At 45.7% G+C, this 22,664-nt stretch overlaps 1 protein-coding gene across 1 annotated transcript in view; it reads left to right on the top strand.

The window, feature by feature from the left end:
• The window catches only part of CTDSPL (CTD small phosphatase like), a 125,442-nt gene that overhangs the window by 83,799 nt on the left and 18,979 nt on the right, over positions 1-22,664 (top strand). The window contains 1 exon segment of the mRNA XM_030830180.2: positions 7,793-7,947. Within this exon segment, the coding sequence (XP_030686040.2) occupies positions 7,793-7,947 (155 nt within the window).

Below are 22,664 nucleotides of genomic sequence, written 5' to 3'. Positions count from 1 at the left end.
TAAGCTGCTGATAGATTTTCTCTCTTACACAAACATACATGGTCTTGCTGCATCCACACAACAACCCTGTGGGGGTAGGTGTTACGATTCCCCTGTTACCTGTGTGGCTTAGGTAGATGAATTCACACTGGCGAACAGAAGGCAGGGTAATTCTATGTAAATGTAATTCTAAAGCCCGTTTTCTTTCCGTGTAACTTGTATTTAAAGTCAGTTTTCATGGCTTCCCTGGTGGCGCAGTGGTTAAGAATCTGCCTGCCAATGCAGGGGACACGGGTTCGAGCCCTGGTCCGGGAAGATCCCACATGCTGCGGAGCAACTAAGCCCATGCGCCACAACTACTGAGCCCGCGAACCACAACTACTGAACCCGCGTGCCACAACTACGGAAGCCCATGCGCCTAGAGCCCGTGCTCCGCAACAAGAGAAGCCACTGCAATGAGAAGCCTGTGCACTGCAACAAAGAGTAGCCCCCGCTCGCCTCAACTAGAAAAAAGCCCACGTGCAGCAACAAACACCCAGTGCATCCAAAAATAAAATAAATAAATTTTAAAAATAAATAAATAAAGTCAGTTTTCAAATAAGAAATTCCATTCTAGGCATGTTACATAAAAGAGGCCACATCTGTGATTTTTAAACATCCTGGAAATCTGTGATGTATATAGATAGCTTACATTAGTCATAATCTAAAATTTAAACTCAGTAGTTCCAGTTACAGAAGTCAAACCATGACGTGTGTGGTACAGATCTGATTACGTCATTCCCCAGGTCCATAGAATTAAATCCAGACTCATCACCATGGTTTACAAGGCCCTTGCTGTCATCATCCCCATCTCATAACACCTCGCCTCTTTGATTTCTCAAATATTTCATGCTCCCTCTCACTTCAGGGCCTTTACACGTTGCTGTTTCCCTACTTCCCTGCCCCCTCCAACAATTTTTTTTTTTTTTTTTGCGGTACGCGGGCCTCTCACTGTTGGGGCCCCTCCCGTTGCGGAGCACAGGCTCCAGACGCACAGGCTCAGCGGCCATGGCTCACGGGCCCAGCTGCTCCGCAGGATGCGGGATCCTCCCAGACTGGGGCACGAACTCGTGTCCCCTGCATCGGCAGGCGGACTCTCAACCACTGCGCCACCAGGGAAGCCCCCCACCTCCAACAATTTTATACAACTTCAGCCCAGTTGTCAGACTACTTTCTTCTAAGAAGTCACTCCTACCCACCCCCTGCCAAATATGGACTTTGTGCCCTTCTCTGGGCCCCAGCAGCGCCCTGTGCTACCCCATCATAATAAGACTCATACTGTATTAGAATTGCTTGTTCTCGTGTCTCCCCTCCTAGGTGTGCGTGTCGTGAGGTAGGGACGGTGCCTGTGTGATTTATCAGCGTCTCTGCACTGCCTCGCCCAGGAGCTCACATTTTCAGGGATAATCCTTTCCATTGCAGATAGCATAAACCCAATTCGTATTGGCTTCAAAGAAAAAGAGATTCACATAACTGAAAACGCCAGAAAGATCTGGTTTACTGAAATCAAGTCAGAGATCTGCCCCTCTTCACATCTCAGTTTGGGCTCACGTGATCAGTCAGGTAGGTGCTTCTCGCTTGGTGGCCAGGATGGCCGCTGGTGGCTCCAGGCTTACATCCTGCCAGCTTAGCAAACCAGCAAAAAGAGAACGTTTCCTCCAATAGCCGTAACATGAATCCAGGGGCCGACTTTCCTCGGCCCAGCTTGGGTCACGCGCCCATCTCTAAGGCAATCACATGGCTTTTATTGGCCAGGCTTTGGTAATGGACTGAGAGTTGGTGAGGTGAGAGTGGTGGAACTTTTACCAGAGGATGGGAAATGGATCTTGGCAGGCAAAAATGTCACACGTCTACTACACTCCCCATCGGCAGCTGGTGCTTTGAAGATACTGGTCCTTGCTGCAGGACCAGCAGTCTGCCAAGAGAGACCAGGGAGGTATTGAGGAGGCTTCCTGTCTCACCTTTAGGACTGAAGACTCAAGGAAGGCAGCCATCTCTGCACTCATGTTAGCCGCCCCATTCATAGGCCCTCTCTAAGCCCCTCATCTGCTGTGCTGGAGGATGGGAGGTCCCCAGCCATTGAAGGAGAACGGTGGCGGGGCGGGTGTATGAGTGGGAAGCGGGTTGTTCATCTGCTGGCTGCAGTGACATCAAGTACAGGGACAAAGAGAGAGGCATTAGCTCCCAGGGTGTATCGAGGAAAACCGGGCCACGTGTCTTTGTCCTCAACGTCACACACTCCCCACATGGTCAGAGGGCTCCAGACACATGGGTGAGGCCCATGCCCAACGTCTCCAGCTCTTCACAACCCTTCCCAGGGTTTCTGCTCCACGCAGGCCTGCTCAGAAAAATGGGGGAAGTCTTAGGATCACCCCATCTGCCCCTGCCGGGGATCTCCCCATCCTACCCTGTAGGATGCCATTTTCATGGGCCAGCCATCTGTGTGGAGAGAAGGGCAGCTGCTGGGACCAGCCACAGGCATGTCTTCATTAGCAGGACTGAGGAAGAAGAAGAGTTCCCTCTGATGGGCCTGCGCTCTCAGAGCTGAGGGGCAATGACAGCATACAGTGGCCCAGTAGGGGAGCCTGCAGGAGAGCCACGATGGGTCTGTTGGCCTCCTTGCCTGGTCCTCATGCAGTCCTCCTCTCCTGGGAGGGTGCTCCCTTTTGGTGCACAGCATGGGGCGAGGAGCCCCTGGATCAGATGCAGACAGGGCAGGGGCAGAGCTCAGCAGAGGAGGGTTGAGCAAGTGGGCAGGAGAGAGTGGATGCTTCCTCCCCTCATCTTGAAAGCAGTATTCTTTTTCTAAGGGGAAGCAGGTAAACAGTGCCCAACAGCATTCATCTGGACGCTTCACCCCTCCCTCCATTTTCTTTCCTCATCTCTGCCTCTCCAGGTTTTAGAGCAGTTGAGTAGAATCACTTCTGAGATTTTTCTAGTTTTGCTTTCTGAATTACAGTTTAAGTAGCCAAGGTCTGTTATAGTAAGTTATGCCTCCTAGTTGTCAGACGGCAGGGAACAAATGTGGACCCACAGGATCCAGCCTTTGATCCGGGATTTACCAGCAGAACCCCTACTCCTTTACGAAGCACAAGCTCTTCAGAAACTAATGATAATAATAAGAGCTGACATTTATGAAGTGCTTACCCTGTGCTGGGTCCTGTTCTGTGTACTTTATACGAACTCATTTAATTCTCACAACAAGCCTATTGTTTCTATTTTACAGATAAGGAAACTGAAGCACAAAGAAGTCATATAACTTAGGTCCCGTAACATTTACTGGTCGAGCCAGCACCTAGGAGGCTGACTTCAGAGGCCACATTCACAACCACCAGTCTCCTCACTTGTTGGGCTACACCTCGGTGGGTCATGTCAATGATTAATTATAGGACACAGAATCAGCAGCAGCGAAACAAGTTCTGCCGCTATTGTAGTTGTCCGGGGACAGAATGATGAGGGCCTCAGCTGGGATATGAAAGGGACAGGGCATTGTTGAGGACAGATTTAAGAACCACCAAGGATATCAAAACCAACAACTTAATGAGAGGGGGAAGGGTAGATGTTTAGACTCGGAGATTGATGCCCCAGGTGACGAGGGGACCTGCTGGGTGAAGCACTCCTAGGAGGCATCCGGAGGAGATGTCCATCCGGCAGGCAGGTGGATAAACTGGTCTGGAAGTTGGGAGAGAGGAATGGGCTGAAGATGTAGCCCAGACAGACATGTGTTTATTTGGGAGTTCAGTGGCCAAGGACCAAATCCCTTCCACTGGGACAGGCTTCCTTCAAGGGGTTGGGCTTTGAACCAGCCCCTGAAGAACAGGAATGTTCTCAGAAGTGGGGTATAAGGAGAGGAGGAGTGGGGGGTAGGATGTCAGCGTGATGCGGCATCTACCATGAGGAGGAAACCGGACATGAGGTGCACAGGTGTGGACGTGGATAGGAGCAGGAAGATGATCAGGGAAAGCAACAGAAAACTTCAGAATAATTTTTGATGATGTTTTCCTCCTAAATCTGATAAAACATGGAAATCTTTATGAAATGTTCGAGACTGATGTTCAAAGTTCCTACTCTCTCCTTTACTCCTCCAAAGTATTCTTAAAACCAGTGTAACTGGAAGATGTACATATTAAACTGATTTTCATACCCTACTGTTACAATTCTGATAAAGACCTTCTTCTGGGCCACCAGGGAGCCTCTCGTGTTATCAGTAGGGACATTCAAAGGGGCGAATGAGGCCAGGTGGTGAGAGGCTGGGTGGGCTGCCAGCCGGGAAAGCCAGTGGGAGCACGCTGCTGGGGCAGATCATGGACTCGGTGCCCTCTGTTCACGTGGGCCCCTCTGGTTTGGGTTGGTGGGCATGTTCCATCCCGGCAATGTCACGGTCCGGGGCTGAGCCTGGGCCGCCACAGCAGTGACATTTACCTCCTGCAAGGCTTATGACGCTGCTCTTGCCTCATTTTGCCCTTCACAGGCATGGAGTGGAAAGCGGAGGAATAGATGTAAGGGTTTGGGTTTGGGCGTAGGATATGGTTTCTCCTGAGCTTTACAGAGCTTCTGAAAGAAAGCTTAACGAGACTGTTTTCTTTCCCCATTGTTAGAGTAAAATGTAATGACCATAAAACATTGGGGAAATATAGAAGGAAGAGGTGTAAATACCCAGAGTGTGACAATTACCGTTAACATCGTGATATATTTTTGCCGATCTTTTCTCTACTACAATCTCTTTTCATTTGTTTTTGCACAGTTACGATCAAGTCAGATAATACAATTATTTATCTTGCTTTTTTGATCTAATGTTATAAACATTTGTCCATTAAAACATAGATGTTGGGCTTCCCTGGTGGCGCAGTGGCTGGGAGTCCGCCTGCCGATGCAGGGGACACGGGTTCGTGTCCCGGTGCGGGAGGATCCCACGTGCCGCGGAGCGGCTGGGCCCGTGAGCCATGGCCGCTGAGCCTGCGCGTCCAGAGCCTGTGCTCCGCAACGGGAGAGGCCACAGCAGTGAGAGGCCCGTGTACCGCAAAAAAAAAAAAAAACCATAGATGTTGATTTCGTGTATCAACTGAAACCCTTTTACCAGAAGTTTATGAGTAAATCAAGGGCCTTCTGGATTGTAGCTGGTGGAGAGGCAGCAGCTGGGGTGGAAGGCAGCAGGGTCATGAGACCCATACAGCCCACCTTGACCTTTCAGGAACAGTGAGTGCCGTGGGCAGGGTGGGCTCATGCTGGTCCTGAGGAAATCCAGCCATTTCCCCAGCTAGCCTGCTTTTGAGAGCACCAGCCCAACCCAAGGGTAGATTAGAAGATTCGAAAGCCCCCAGCTGCCTGGAGGTTCCTACGGGCCCTAGTAGTGACCTTATTTAACAGGAAGATGCCTGGACCCTCCCACAGCCATGAGCTGCTTCACCTCTTCCTACATAGACGGGGGAATGGAGTGAGCTGCCATTGTCAGGGGTGATGGCCTCCCAAGTGACCTGAGCAAATAGTGACCCTGCAGCCCTCTTTGTGGCTGCCACATGGCAAGTAATCATATGGTGGAATTATAAGTAGCTCCCTGGCTCCATGGTCAGCATTTTTTTTAGCACATAAGTTAGCTTGTTAATTTGTTAGTTAGTTATGGGGAAGATTTATGTGACCCAAGGATGAAAATAGGATCCGGGAAAGTGCGTTTTTTGCAGAGCTTTTTACTGCCCGGCCTGGGTTTTGATGGCTCAGTGTCACCAAGACATGAACAAACAGCTTGTTTACTTGCAGAGAAATGTGCTCTCAGCCGGGGAAGAGACAGTTTTTTCTTCCTCTGACTAAATTATCCGAGTGAGGCATAAAAAACTAAAACACCCAAAGTAACAACAAAACAGCTTAACCAATCATTTATATTAAATATGAGTTTATGGCAGTGCTTTTCTCTCCGTTTGGCACGTTCCCTCCTTCTTAATCTGACCTGAGTTGTTTCAGAATTGTCTTCAGTGTGGTGCATGGGGAAAGCATGCGCTCTGGAAACTGGCCCACTTGGGTTTGAATCTGGGCACGTGCAATTACTAGCTGTATATTCTCAGCAGTTAGATGGAAGCAATCACACCTATCTCCTTGGGTAGCTGTGAGGATGACATGAGATGAGGATTGTAAAGTACTAGAACCCAGAGGGCTGGCCCCAGGAAACAGTGGTCACTGTCGCTGCCACCACTGCTGTGTGGGAGGCCTCTGTGCCTGGTGGTCCCCTTGGTCTGATCTGGCCGGACGAGTGGGGCCTGAAATGAGAAGACGGGTGCCCTGTGACATGAACCTAAGGATTCATAAGGAAGAAGAAACAGCCAGCTTTTCCAGAGATTTATGGTTCTAAAGATCATCTTTAATTAATGAAGGTTTTTGTTTGTTTGTTTGGTTGGTTTTTGCCTGTGCTAGGCAGCTTGCGGCATCTTAGTTCCCTGACCAGGGATCGAACCCAGGACCCGGCAGTGAAAGTGTGCCAAGTCTTAACCACTGGACCGCCAGGGAATTCCCAGCGATTATCTTAAATTCACACTTCCTGGGCCATTTGCCTAAACCCAGGCTAAAGACCATCCAGCCTGTGAAGCTGCTGGCAAAACAGCCTTTCAGTCCTTTTTCAGAATTTCTGAATGCATTTGGTTTTGCTGCTGGCAGAAGGGTACCTGCAGACTTTCAGCAAAGGTTTTGTGATCTCTTGAGAGGGTAGGTGCTATACAAATCCCTCAAGTGTACGAAGAGGAATCGTGCCAGAATTGCTTTGTGGGAGAGACGGACTCCAACAGTTATCATGCGAACTTAATAATTTCCTACAGTGGCGATCTTCCCATCAACCCCAAGCATGGTCCCTGTGCCCGTAGCCTGTACCCAGACGTGGTATGTGGTGGGACTGCTGCTGACCCACCCAGACGTGGTATGTGGTGGGACTGCATTCCCAGGGCTAAATGCTCCTGCACCTCCAAATTGTCAGCCTCCTCCCCTGAGGTGTGTTTCTCATCTGTACTAACTTTTGTCTTTTATTTCTGACTTGTGGCGACTTGTCTTGAGCCCTGCATAACAGAAAGGATCCATCCCTCCCTCCGGAGCCTCAATCCAGGACAGGCCAGGGAATGAGTCAGTGGCACAGTATTGCCCTGGGTCTCGTGAAGATAGGCTTTGCCCAGGCCAGCCCTGATGTTCTGTCCCACCTCTCCTGCTGTTTCTATTTGAAGTGTGATGGAAGCCTCCACCCCTGAGCTCTGTGGGTCCAGGCTCCTATCAACTTCTTGACAAATGGCAGAGTTTAAGAAGAGGGCTGCTTTGTGCCTTCACACATCTTATTTCTTAACCCATGAAGTTAATTGTTTCCATGGCGAGCAGGGAGTGTCCAAGAACCCAGTTTCAATGTGACTCTTCCTTGGTACCCTTCACAGAGAAATGCTTCTCAGCGAGGGACAAGTCTGATTTGTGCCTGCAAGGATCTATGTTTTGAAGTAGCACTTGTGCAGGGTTGGAAGACTTTATCTGCTGGTCTCAGGAAGGCAGATGGCCCCGGGGATGAGTCAGCTAATGAGCAAGCAGCCCCCACTGGGCCGAGATCAGGGGAATTCTGTCCAGCCAGCAGGACTGGACTCCATCGACCGTCTGGCCCTCTAGGAGTCACGTAACAGTCTTTTAGAGGAACTTCCTGGCTCCCCTGGTCTTCTGGTCCTGAGTTGGTCTCCACACGTCAGGGCTCTGGGGCGGCTGCACGTTCGAGTTTTCCCATAGTATTACAGTTGGCCACGCTGTGCTTTGTTTCTCTTCCCAGCATCCCAGTGCAACGTCAGCCTGAAGAAGCAGAGGAGCCGCAGCATCCTCAGCTCCTTCTTCTGTTGCTTCCGTGATTACAATGTGGACGCTCCGCCGGGCAGCAGCCCTGGTGTTCTTCCGCCGCTGGTGGAGGAGAACGGCGGGCTTCAGAAGGTCAGTGCCGACGCAGCAGCCCCGGTGTTCTTCCGCCACCGCGCGTCTGTCCCGTCCTTGACGAAAATCCTTAGTCAGAATCTGTGACAGTATGTGCGCAGCCATTTACTTAAAGATTTGAAATTACCAAAAAAGCCATCTTTTTTGTTACAGGATATGTCAGTCATTCCCATTTAGCAACTGAAGAACATATTTGATGCGAGTTATAAGAGTCACTTCATATTTTTGTAACATTCTGTCATGGGGAGTTGTATGAAAGAGAGTTAAAGAACCAGGAGCAGACAAAGAAATGGAAAGACCAGAGGAGACACAGAGACTTGGAAAAAAGCCAATAATAAATATAAGTGAATTTAACTACCTCATTTAATAATAAACGTATTTGTTATATATTCTTTCCCATGTGTCAAATAAAAAATTTTAAGTCAGATCATCACAATAGGTTAAAAAAGAACAAATTCTACTCATATGCTGTCTAACAGACATCATATTCAAAACAAAATGACTCAGAACAGTTAAAAGTAGGAGAATGAGCAAAAAGACATCACACAAGTATAAACAAAAAGAAAGGGCTTCCGTGGTGGCGCAGTGGTTGAGAGTCCGCCTGCCGATGCAGGGGACACGGGTTCGTGCCCCGCTCTAGGAAGATCCCACATGACGCGGAGCGGCTGGGCCCGTGAGCCATGGCCGCTGAGCCTGCGCGTCCGGAGCCTGTGCTCCGCAACGGGAGAGGCCACAACAGTGAGAGGCCCGCGTACCGCAAAAAAAAAAAAAAAAGAAAGCAGGGATTATAATAGTAATCTCAGCTGAAAGAATTTCAGGTAAAAATCACTGAAAGAGACAAAGGAGATTATTCATTATCAAGGACACAAGAGTCATAAAACTTTATATCCCAAATAATGTAAGCAAAAGACATGAACTGACGTTTCATAAAATAAGAAACACAGGGCTTCCCTGGTGGCGCAGTGGTTGAGAGTCCGCCTGCCGATGCAGGGGACACGGGTTCGTGCCCCGGTTCGGGAGGATCCCACATGCCGCGGAGCGGCTGGGCCCATGAGTCATGGCCGCTGAGCCTGCGCGTCCGGAGCCTGTGCTCCGCAACGGGAGAGGCCACAGCAGTGAGAGGCCCGCATACAGCAAAAAAAATAAATAAATAAGAAACACAATTGGTCAGTAAACATGAAAAAATGTTCAGTATTGTTAGTAATCAAGGAAGTGAAAGCTAAAACAATGAGATGTCCTTTTCCATCTATCAAATTATCAAAAGATATTTTTTAAAATAATATTTCGGTTTGGCATGGGGGTAGTGAGAGAGAGAGTAGAGGATGTAAATTGGTTATTGGTAGGAGTGTGAATTGGTTACACCTTTCCGGAGAGAAATTTGGCAGTATGATCTCAAAACCTTAAAAATAGGGCTTCCCTGGTGGCGCAGCAGTTGAGAGTCCGCCTAACGGTGCAGGGGACGCGGGTTCGTGCCCCGGTCCGGGAAGATCCCACATGCCGCGGAGCGGCTGGGCCCGTGAGCCATGGCCGCTGAGCCTGCGCGTCCGGAGCCTGTGCTCTGCAGCAGGAGAAGCCACAGCTGTGAGAAGCCCGCGTACCGCAAAAAAAAAAAAAAAAAAACCCTTAAAAATATACCTATCTGTCCACCCAAGCAGTTCTTCCTTATTGACATGAGTATGGATGTGCAAAGATTTAACCATAAGATACTATCCAGCATAGATTATAATGTTGCAGAATTATAAGTGAGCCGATGATCGACAATAAACAATAAAAGACCTATACGGTAACCATACAATCAAGTAGTATGCAGCTATTAAAAATGATGTCTCATAGGGCTTCCCTGGTGGCGCAGTGGTTGAGAGTCTGCCTGCCAATGCAGGGGACACGGGTTCGTGCCCCGGTCCCGGAGGATCCCACATGCCGCGGAGCGGCTGGGCCCGTGAGTCGTGGCCGCTGAGCCTGCGCATCCGGAGCCTGTGCTCCACAACGGGAGAGGCCACAACAGTGAGAGGCCCGCGTACCGCAAAAAAAAAAAAAATGATGTCTCATAAATATTACTGATATAGGAAGATGTTCACAATATATCACTTAGGGGAAAAAAGGTTAAAATATAGTAGGCAAGTATATTTATAAGTATGTATATGGTCATAAGCACACATACACACACACACAGGCATTTACAAGACCAGAATGACATATGCCAAAATATGAAGAGATTATTTCAGACTTGTGGAATCTGTGTAAGATTTTCTCTTCTCCTCTGTGCCTTATTTCTTTTTCTTTTCCCAATTTTCACAGAAAAGCTTAATTAGAAAATAGATTAGATTAGAAAATAGATTATTTTAAAAGTGCATACGAACATAAGGCAGAGGATTCTGGGAAGACTACAGCTTGAGCATGTGGTTCTGACCATTTAAATTCCCTCTCTGGATAAACCCAGGTGAGCCTGCTGGTGGAGCCTGGGAAGTACATCAAGGCCTCCACTTTTCCTGACATCTCCAGGGGAAAGAGAGGGCACAAAATTCATTCTCTGTGACACTCAGTAAGAAGCAGGGAACCACATCAGAGGAAAATACTTGCCTCTCTTGCAGTCCTGGGATGAAGACTTGAAATGTGAAGTCCTGTGAGGTCAACAAGCCAGCGGGAGCCTGTGGATCCCCTTGGAAAGGGCCTGCGTTGCCCACTTAATGTGTGTGGTCCCTGGAGGGGCTGCACTGACGAGCTGAATTGCTTTCAGTCTAGTGCCCTGGAGGAGCCCAGTAGTACAGGGACTTTTTCACCTCTTTGTGCTTTGTCAACTTGGGCTCTGCTGGACCATGAAAACAGCTCTGCCTCACAGTGCTGGGCCTCGCAGTGTTCCCTCATTTACCACTGCTGAGGAGATTCCAAGTTGAAAATCTAGAATGTGAAACTCCCACTGAGGTAAAACTAATGGAAAAGGCAGAAGAAAATGATAATTCAAGAAATGAATTTTTTTTTTGACCCTGCCTCACGGCATGTGGGATCTTAGTTCCCCGACCAGAGATCGAACCTGCGCCCCCTGCATTGGAAGCAAGGAGTCTTAACCACTGGACCACCAGGGAAGTTCCGAAATGAATTTTGAGTATACAAATAAATTTTAGAACTTAAAAAAAAATCCCTTGTTTTCTAAATACAAAAATTCAGTAAATGAACTGAGAAAAAGAGTGGGAATGATCACTTCTGAGAACTGCATTAATGTTCCGGAGGAGCAAGTGGAAAAAATATCTTAACAATTCAGATCAAAAACACAGAGTCAGTAATTGTGAGAGGTGGGAAGAAACATCTAGGAGACCTAACATGCAAATAATAGGAATTCCAGGAAGAGAAAAAGTAATAGAAGAAAATTTTCTTGAGCTGAAAAAAAACCTTGGATGTGCAGATTGAGAGGATTTACCAAATCTGCAGCAGGATTAGTGGCAGCAAGAAAAGGAGCACATGTATGCCTAGATATATGCCATTGAAATTCTGAAATTTAAGTATAAAGGAAATCTTACAAGCTACTGGAACAAGATATTTTCAAAGAAAAGAGAATTATACTAGCACCAGACTTCTCGTCAGCAACACTGCAAGCCAGAAGACTGTGAAAAAATGTTTGCTACTGAGAGAAGAGTTACAAACCCAAAATTCTATATGTAACCAAGATAATCATTTATCTACTAAGGCAAAAGAAGTACATTTTCAGACATGGAATGATTCAGAAAGGGGACAAAAAAACAATCTGGGTGAGACTGATATTCAGTTATGATATAATTGTAGAAAATGTAGGAATAAATACAATTATTAGGAACAGAGCTGTGACGAGTAGCACAATTAGAAAATAGATCCTCAAAATTCACAGAGAGTGAAAGGGAAAATAAAAAGAATTGTGAACAAGCCATCAAAATTAAGGAAAGGGGGGACTTCCCTGGCCGTCCAATGGTCAAGACTCCTCACTTCCAATGCAGGGGGCACAGGTTCAATCCCTGGTCGGGGAACTAGGATCCTGCATGCCATGTGGTGCAGCCAAAAAGAAAAAAAAATTAAGGAAAGGGGAAAATAAATAACAATAAATAGGAACCTAACAAAGAGTAGGCATAAAACCAAGTTTAATGAACGAAATTCTCCTAACAAAAGACCAAGACTCTATCAGATTGGCATGACAAATTCAGGTGGATGCTGTCTCCAAGAATACACCTGTATCAGATAGGAATGATTTTGGCAGCAAGTAAAAGAAAACTGACAGATAATAACTTAGCCAAATAGGAGATTCTTTTCCTCACGTATAAAACTTGATGCTGGCAGTTGCTGGATTTAGTTTAGATGCATGGTGATACGATCAGGGTCCCAAACGCTTTCTGTTCTTCTATCTTTTGATCTTTCTGCTCCACCGTTCTTGGAGTGTTTGCCTTCATCCTCATGCTTGTTGTTTACTATCATCTCAAAGTCACAGGCTTCGGATATCATATCCACATTTAAGAGAATACAAGAGGGAGGAGTAGCACTAGCCATGTCTGTCCGTTTTATGGAAATGCTTTCACAGAAAGTCCCAGGAAAGTCCTTCTGCTTATGTCTTATGGGTCAGAACTTTGTCACCTGGCTGCCCTCCAGCAGCAAGAGAGGCCTGAAAGGGGAAGGATTTATTCCTGCAGTTTCCTGCTGTCAACAAAATCAGACCTCTTTTCACAGAGGAGAAAAGAGGAATCACTACTGAGTAGATTTAGGGTCAGTGTGAGTTCAGTTATGCTGCAGTAACAACTCCAAATCTTCAGAGGCTTAACATAAGGAAAGTTAATTTTTCATTCATGCTACATGTTTATCATGGGTTGGCTGGGCCATCTGTTCTGTGCCAATGTCCAATAGAAATATAGTGTGAGCCACATGTGTAATTTAACTTTTTCTAGCAGCCTCATTTTTTAGAATCTTTTTTAAAACTTGAGATTGATATTTTTAATTTTATTTTTTATTTGTTTGGCCATACCATACGGCTTGTGAGATCCCAGTTTCCCAACCAGGGATCAAACCCAGGCCCTCGGCAGTGAAAGCACAGAGTCCTAACCACTGGACTGCCAGGGAATTCCTGAAATTGATTTTAATAAGAGATTTTTATTTAACCCAATATGTCCAAAATGTTATTTCAGCATGTAATCGATAGAAAAAATTACCAATGAGATAAAATTTACATTCTTTTATCTTACTAATTCTTCAAAATCTGATGTGTATTTTATACTTACAGCACATCTTAAATATGGACTAGCCACATTTCATGTGCTCAACAGCTACATGTGACTAATAGCTACTGTTATTCTATTAGATAACTCTATCTTATCCTCATTCATGGACCAGACTAAAGAGGGCCCATCTCTTTGCTTCCATGATTGTCACATCAGCAGAAGAGGAATGTGGTAAATCACACTGGCTCTTAAAATTTTCACTCAGAGGTAACAAGACTTATTTCAGCTTACATTTTATTGGCCAAAGCAATTCACATGATTACACCTAACTTCAAGGACTGTGGAAGTGTAATCCTACCATGTGCCCAGAAAGAAAACTGGAATTATTTGGTAAACAGTGCTAATGACTGTTACAGTATGCAGCTAATAGCTTTTGAGCCAGCATCTAACATACAGTGATACCAAAAAAAGGTAGAAAATAAAGAGATGGGCAAAATGTACAAAGCAGATAAAATAAATAGAAAGCAAAAGTGGCGATATTAGTATCAGACAAAACAGAATTCAAGGCCAAAAACATTAAACAAGAGAAAGAGGGACATTTTATGATAAAAGAACTAATACATGCAGTGTACAGTAGCCATAAACCTTTACATACCAATCAACAGTACAGCCAAATACATAGAAGAATATCATTTAAACATGATATAAAACTGTCTTCTAAAAATAAACAGCAAACAACATAGGAAAATCATTGGAAGTTCTGGCTAATGTAATAAGATAAGAAAATGAAACAACTGATATAAATATGGAAAAGATAGAAAACCAGTTTTATTTGCAGATGGCATGATTATTTACAGTGAAATCCCAAAATACTACCAAAAAATGGGAATCACTAAAACGTTTTGATGTGGTGTCTCTTATTTCTTGAGAAGTGTGTTGTGTTTCTGAATAGGAAGACTTAAAATTTATACAGAAGGAAAAAAATGTCTAAGAACAGCTGAGAGGGCTTCCCTGGTGGCGCAGTGGTTAAGAATCCACCTGCCAGTGCAGGGGACACGGGTTCGATCCCTGGTCCGGGAAGATCCCACACTCTGTAGAGCAACTGAGCCCGTGCACCACAACTACTGAGCCTGCACTCTAGACCCCACGAACCACAGCTACTGAGCCCACGCGCCACAACTACTGAAGTCCGCGCACCTAGAGCCCGTGCTCTGCAACAAGAGAAGTCACCGCAATGTGAAGCCCGCGCACTGCAATGAAGAGTAATCCCTACTCGCCGCAACTAGAGAAAGCCCGTGCCCAGCCACGAAGACCCAACACAGCCAAAAATAAATAAATTTTTAAAAAAAGAACAGCTGAGAAATTTTTGGAAAAATATTAATATAATGAAAGATACCTAGACTTAAGAGATATTAAGCTGTACTGTACATTGGTGTAGAAAAACATAAGTGGAATTTGTATGATGAGATTTCACTGTAAACCCTATCACAGCCCCGAATTCTGATATCTCCCCTCAAACTCTCAATTTTCCCAATTTGAAAATCATTGCTGAGGAGAATCCCCATTAGTGAAGGGAACATAGTTTGTACCCTAGGCCTGTAAAGGATTTAAAAAGTGAAGAATCACTGCTGTCATAGTAAAAGTTATTTTTACCTAGTACCTGCCTAGATGAATGACTTGAGAAGATGGTGGTGCAGCCCTGGGAGGTTTCCTGGAGCCCTTAGCCATATCTACCAGAGAATAAAGTCCTTAAAGGGGGCTCCTCTGACAGAGCTGGGCTTAGCTGGACCTAGTGTTCACTCATGGAAACGTCCTTTGGTTAACACTTGTCAGAGTGGCTTTTTAAAGAATTAAGTTAACTCTGAGGAGTGCATCGTTTGCATAATCCGCGACCCTTCAGCATGTGAGACCAGACCTTGTAGAAAGAGCCTGTGTCAAAGTGGGGCGACTCTGCCCTTTGCACTCACCTGGTCAGGACACCTGGAACGTAAAGCCCAGGCTCAGTAGGTGTGGAAGCCGATTCCAAGCATGTCTCTACTGCTGCCTCCTGGGCTCTCCCAGCCTCTTGGAGCTCAGCCTGCCAGAGGAGGAGGGAAGGCTGTGGACAGAGTGCAACAGATGATTCCATCCACCCTGCATATTTACTGTCCTGGAGAAAAGCTTCAGAGCAGTGGCCTGGGGTGGCTACCACTGTGACCGTCACAGTTACAGCCTGGACTGGAGACAAGTTGCCCAAAATAAAAGTGTCTGCAGGCCCTGTCTGGAGGCTAGAAGGAGTCAGCACTCAGAAGGTCCCAATGGCAGAGACCCTGGAGGACTTCTCAGTGCAAGGACAGAGTGAAAGCCATTGCTGGACGCTCACTCATACATGCGTATCCCATGTACACAGACACGTAAACCTCTAGGGTAATTTTCAAGCCCACATACTTGTCTAGGGTGGCACCTTTGGTTGTGGTCTGTGTTTTGTCAAGCCCTTCCCAAATAACCGTTTGGCGGTGTTATCTCTCACCTCACGGATGTGCTCACCTGGTCTGAAGGTACACCTGTGTGTTAGGGCCGTTTGCCATCTCCCACTAGCGCATTGGTTCTCAAATGGAGGTGACTTTGCCCCCTAGCGAACATTTGGCTGTGTCTGGAGCCATTTTTTTTTAACATTTTTATTGGAGTATAATTGCTTTACAATGGTGTGTTAGTTTCTGCTTTATAACAAAGTGAATCAGCTATACATATACACATATCCCCATATCTCTTGCGTCTCCCTCCCTCCCACCCTCCCTATCCCACCCCTCTAGGTGGTCACAAAGCACAGAGCTGATCTCCCTGTGCTATACAACTGCTTCCCACTAGCTATCTATTTTACATTTGATAGTGTATATATGTCCATGCCATTCTCTCACTTTGTCCCAGCTTACCCTTCCCCCTCCCTGTGTCCTCAAGTCCATTCTCTATTAGGTCTGCATCTTTATTCCCGTCTTGCCCCTAGGTTCTTCATGACCTTTTTTTTTTTTAGATTCCATATATATGTGTTAGCATACGGTATTTGTTTTTCTCTTTCTGACTTACTTCACTCTGTATGACAGACTCTAGGTCCATCCACCTCACTACAAATAACTCAATTTCGTTTCTTTTTATGGCTGAGTAATATTCCATTATATATATGTACCACGTCTTTTGGTCTGTCTGGGAGGCAGAGTGGAGCCCAGTGCCCTAACTGTGGAATATCTTTGAGTTCCTCCTGTTCATCAAATCCCACCGAGGGGGCTTCCCTGGTGGAGCAGTGGTTGAGAGTCCGCCTGCCGATGCAGAGGACACAGGTTCGTGCCCCGGTCCGGGAGGATCCCACATGCCGCGGAACGGCTGGGCCCATGAGCCATGGCCCCTGAGCCTGCGCGTCCGGAGCCTGTGCTTCGCAACGGGAGAGGTCACAACAGTGAGAGGCCCGTGTACAGCCAAAAAAAAAAAAAAATCCCACCAAGGTACAGAGAACAGGCAGTCATACGGCCGCTGTACTCAAGAGTGCTTTGAAGTTTCTTTGGAGAATATGATCTACTTCTCTTTGAACCTGACAGTGATTTTTTTTTTTTCTCTCTCCTCAGGGTGACCAGAGGCAGATCATTCCCATACCAAGTGTATGTATATTTATCCAATTTTACTTAAACAGTTATAGAATCTTGTAGCTTTCGGCCTACTAATATAAAAGATTTTTTAATGTTTTTGCTTATATTGCATTTTTATCGTGTGGTATTAACAGCTCTGGTCTGTTGAAAAAAAAAAAAAAAAAGTGAAGCTACATTTTAAACCGAGAACAGGAAGTTCTGTACGAGTTTCCTGTCTTAGGAACAGCAAGGCAACCAGCATCTATTAACCACATTCTCACCTTTCTCTCTGCAAAGGGCCTCCACGTCTCTTAGTAAGCCGAGGCGGCACTCCCCAACTCCATAGACTGCAAGAACATACTTTTGCCCCAATAGGGTTCTTTGCAACAGGTTCTGTCCCAGTGGGACTAGGTTTACCACACCCCCATCCCAGGGGAGCAGACCATCCCTGACTGTTCAGCAGTGTCGGTAGCTTGGCCGTGGCTCTGATCAGAAAAATCTCCTCAGTCGTATTCCCTGAAGTTGCAGAATCACCCTACCATCACCACCATCCTGCCCTCTGCCCCCCAAATCCCACAGGCTGGTTGTACTGCAACTCTGCCCCAGCCAAGCACTCCCTTGGACCACCCACTTCTGTTTTCAGTCCTGGAATTTGGGATACTAGCTGCACGAGTGTCTGCCCCAGCACAGGCCTGGACCGGCCACCCCTCAGACAGCTGCTGTCCCCACCGCTCCTTTGCTTCCGTCTTCTCTGCCAGCCGAGCCGTGTGGCCTGAGGCCAGTCAGCAAGCAAGAAGCAGACCAATGACCGACTCCCAAAAGAAGCTTGCAGTTGAGATGTCTGTATCAAACAGGATCTCTCAAACAGTCCTGTGTCCTTAGAGAAGGATTTAGGTTTTTAAAAGTTGTCCAGAAATTGATTTTTTTTTTTTTGGGCCACACCGCACGTGGCTTGTGGGATCTTAGTTCCCTGACTAGGGATTGAACCTGGCCCTCGATAGTGAAAGAGCGGAGTCCTGACCACTGGACCACCAGGGAATTCCCAGAAATTGATATTTTAATCCATAAAGGTTCTCTGATTCAGATTGTCTGATTCAAATCTAATCATCTATCTTTACTTGGACTTTTTCACATGTTTTCTGGGAACATCCAAGAGACACAGCAATCTTACATTGAAGGAAATGATGGATTTCATTAGGACAGTTTGACTTCAAATTTGGCGAAGCATGTCACCTATAAATTGCCCAAAATATTTTTGTTAATTTCACTTATCTTCACAACATTAACCCTCCATTGATTAACAGGTTGCAAGGGTTTGTGGAGTGATTCTGACTTTGCTAGCGTGCCTGGGGGTTGGACTTTGTTGGGAACTGACTTTGATCAAAAACATGGATCAATCAGCACGACTTCTTATCCAGTGTTTGAGTAGGATACCCAAGGGATTGATACCAGAGGCCTCTTTTTAATCTTTTACAAAGTAGTTTCGTATAATTTTCCTGCATTCAACAGGTGGCATCTCTCCCCCTACCTCTGAGACTCCGATAGCACTGGGTTTTTTCCTCAAAGTTAATCCACAGCTATCTGTAGAGTTAAGTGCTGAATCAAAGCATTTGTCAGAGTAAACGCTCTACTGGGCACCCACAGTAGAGAAAAATGACCCTTTCTTCACAAATCTCTTTCTAGAGTCCCAGAATAAAATAGTCAAGAGGAAAAAGATGCTTTGTGTAATTTAGCCTAGTGTTAGGTCAGTAAACCACAGACTGCTTCCTACATGTGAGACACTGGGTTAGGCCTTATGAATCTGAAATATCTTGCAAGAAAGCAAAGCCTAGCTAAAGTAACTTGCATCTTTTTTTTTTTAAAGCGTTTTTTTTTAATTAATTTTATTTTTTGTCTGTGTTGGGTCTTCATTTCTGTGCAAGGGCTTTCTCTAGTTGCGGCAAGCAGGGGCCACTCTTCATCGCGGTGCGCGGGCCTCTCACTGTTGCAGCCTCTCTTGTTGTGGATCACAGGCTCCAGACGCGCAGGCTCAGTAGTTGTGGCTCACAGGCCTAGTTGCTCTGTGGCATGTGGGATCTTCCCAGACCAGGGCTCGAACCCGTGTCCCCTGCATTGGCAGGCAGATTCTCAACCACTGCGCCACCAGGGAAGCCCAGTAACTTGCATCTTTGAATAAGTACTCTCAGAACAGCAGTTCCACCAATGGGTACCGTGTGATCTCCACTGCCTGCTTAGCATGCAGCACTAAACTCAAGTCCATCTGGAGAACAGCTCTGCCCCAGGATTCGAGCCTTGGGGTCTCCTGCAAAATCTGCACCTACCTGTCGAGACTGCAGCTCACATAAACAGTAGCCCTGCCTTTTCTGGACCACGGGGGACCTGGTTAGTGCTAGGAGCCTCTGAGAGCTTGTTGGAGGGCTACCACACAGGACCAGAAATCCAGGCTTGTGCTGAGCCTCCAAACCAAGTCCCCACACCTGCTGAAAGCTTTTTCCAGGCCCAGAAGATGAAAGGTTCCCCTAAGCCTGTGGGTGCCCAGAGGAGATCCGGCTGGAGTTCCCATCTCTTGCTGCTCACCTCATGAGCCCTCCATTTTTTATTCTCATGCTGCTGTTTATATGTGCAGCCTCCATCTTTTGACTTTTTTTTTTACTAAGCTCATTTTTTCATTATTCACTTTTCATTATTCATATTTTTTCATTATTCAAACTCATGGTTTAAAAAATTACTGCAAGATTAAAATAGAAAAAAAAAATCTCCCAACTTGATCCTACTCTCTAGAATAGCCTTCTAACATTTTTTGTATATCCTTGCAGAAATTTTCTAAATCAACACAGGCATATTTAAACAAATGAGAGTGTTGCGAGTTGCTTTTTGCTTTTATCAGAGTACCTTGAACATCCTTCCAGATATTAGTACATAGCGAGCTGCCTCATTGTTTTACATGTAGTTGATGGCATTTACGTTGTGTCCACTTTTGTGCTATTACAAATATTCTTGTGCTTGTGTGTTTGTCAACCTGAGTGATAGTATCTGGGTGATCAGTTCCTAGTTGTGGAAATGCTAGGTCAAAGGGTATACTTTATATTTCTGGTAGATTAAAGGCAAATTGCCCTCTGAAAACCTAATTTACATTCCCAGCAAGAGCCCATTCCCTTTTCAAAAATGGTAATTAGCAAATACTTTGATCTCTGCTAATCTGAAAGTAAAGATTTATTGCTTTGATTTGCATTTCTTCATGAATGAGTATGAACATCTTTTCACAAGTTTATTGTCCATATGTATTTCTTCTTACCTATTCATTTCTTCTAGATTTTATACTATTATCTTTTTAAATTTCAAGGAAATTAGCACTCTCCCCCAAATTTATGATATATTTTTTGGTCTTGTTTATAATCATTTGGCCACAAAGGAGTGTAATTTTATATAGGGAAATGTGTTCATCTTATCTTTTATGACTCCTGAACTTTATGTCTTGCTTAGAAAGCTCTCCCCACTCTATGACTATGACCCACTTGTCTCCTAGTATTTTAACGGTTTCATCATTACACTTAAATCTTTGATCCATCTGGATTATGTTGGTGTAGGGCGTGAAGTCGCAATCCAGCTTTATTTGCTTTTCCAGGTGACAAGTCAGTTGTCTCAGCATCATTTATTGAGTAACTCATCTTTTGTACACCTATTAGAAATAACATTTTTATCTGGATTTGATCTTAAACATTTCACTTAGTAACATTTGTCTCCCAACTGGGAGCTGGGGTTTGGGGCCCTCTGTACCTCTTATCGGAAGCCTCATGTTCTGTCCAGTAAAAGTCAGGTGTTGTTGAAGGGTAAGGAAAAATGCAGAGGGACAGGCTTGGAAACGGTGAAGTTTGGTGGTGACTCTGAAGGTGAACACTCCGATGCTTTGGCCCCAGTGAGGAACAGACCCCTCCCGTTCCCCACATGCTCGCTGCGATCACTAAGTCCCTGGTGCTTCCAGCTCGGGGTTGACAGTGCAGCTGAGCCATAAAATTGCTGAAAGTGGAGAGGAGAAATTTGTTTTCTAACAATTACGTCTCTATGCTGTCGGCCTAAGCCTTTTAGTAAACAGTAGTATACTTTTTTCCACCAAACCTTATGAAGATCATATAAGCAGAGCAACTCCTCTAGTTAGAGCTGGTGGCCAGTCTCCTTTGCCCCTCCTGCAGCAGCCCCTAGAGTTCTGCCCTGAGCTCGGGAGGTGCGAGGGGAGGGAGGTGGGCAGTGTGCAGACTTGGAGCCTGAGAACTCAAGTGTACAGACAACCAACCAGCGTACCAAGAAGAGGCACCACTCTGTAAGATTTGCAAGGGTGTGTTACGGGGTGGATACCTTAGATTAACTATTCCTGGCTGCCCGTTCACAGCCCAGGACGGGAACTTTCACGTCCACTTCCAGAAAGAGCAATGGCATGAATGCCCTTCTCAAACCTCCCCCTCCCCCCATGCTTTCTTACTCCCGCCCCACCCCCCTGGCAGTGCCCGCCTGTGCTTGGGAGCAAGTCTCTGTGTTTAGAAAAGGCTCTTTTTGATATAGCTGGTGTTTCCCCTGTTCTTCAGCTTGATGATGACCTGAGAGAAAATTTGCATCAGGACATTTTTTAGTTAATGATTCAAGCATCACCTGAGCAGATCAATTGAAGTCACAAAACACTATCGCAATTATCTAGTATCCTCACATGTTCCAAAGACACAGCTGTCCAAAAGAATTCTTACCACTGGTCTGAGGAATTTGCATTAATCTAAAGCCAAGCTCTCAGGGAAGCCGCGTGCATTTAGGAACTGGGCTAAGGATTAATGGACCCCCCCCCTGCAGTGTGTCGCCCCAGCCTGGCCTTGTTCTCTGCAGCAGAAATGCTAAATCAATAGCTTGCTTATTATGCCTGTCACCCCGCTTGCTCTTTTCTCTCTTAAAATAGTGCGGGGAGGCTTTTTCCTTACTGTTAACTCAGAGAATGCTTGTAAAGTGTGGGTTAAACCTGCGAAGAAAGTAATTTTCATTCTCTGGTTTGGAAAATAACTGAGCCACTTTTGGCAGAGCTTTAATGTTTTCAGATATGCTAGGGATAGAAGTTCTAGATCCTTATTTTCCAGACTAGCAATTACTTAAAGTTAAAATGCTGTTTTAGTCTATAAACGCATAGAAAAAGAGCTAGACAGATACACACCAAACTAAAAGGGGGGGGCACCTGGGGAAAGGAATTGGGGGGGTGAGCATGGAAGAGGGAATACTTGTGTTTTCTATGTCTATATTCTTTACAATGAGAATGTGTTTTATTACATAATTGTATAATAGAAAATTAAAACAAATTTTATTCTGGTCACAAGCATGCTTTCTGCTATGGCTCACACAACAGAAATAACCCCAATCCTCTCTATTACGTTCATTTATTGGGCTCATCACACCCTGCCTTTTTAAACCTCTTTTGAACTTCTTGCAAGTTTATTGTAATTTTTTTAATAAAACCTGCCTGCTTGCTGATTTGTAATGAAGGACATAGTCCTTTCCAGGACACTGGGTCCCACGCTCCAAGTCTAAGGCACGCCTTTCCCAGTGCCACATTCTCAGGGATACTGCCTGGTGAACATTCATTAGAGCCAAGGGAGTTGGGAGGCCATAAGGGCTTTTTCTGCTGGATGATGTTGGAGAGAATGAAACACCCACGCTTACTAGAGATAGCCCCCCAGGAATTAGAAATGCTCGTGTCTCCACACGTTGCTTCATCCTACTCCGCCCCCGACAATCCCTCCAGCCAAGATGATCATAGCACTTGCAAATTTACCTACCCTGTTGACCGCCTGCTTTACATTCACTATTGAACCAGCTCAAGTCCAAAATTGACATGAATTCCCTGACTAATGTTCAACTGAAACCAAAAAAAAAAAGAGAGAGAAAGAAATAGCCATTTAAAAGGGAATACTTACTGATT

This window comes from Globicephala melas, chromosome 11 (genome assembly GCF_963455315.2).
Source record: "Globicephala melas chromosome 11, mGloMel1.2, whole genome shotgun sequence".
Classification (NCBI taxonomy): Eukaryota; Metazoa; Chordata; class Mammalia; order Artiodactyla; family Delphinidae; genus Globicephala; species Globicephala melas.
This window is presented reverse-complemented; position numbering and strand designations above follow the sequence as displayed.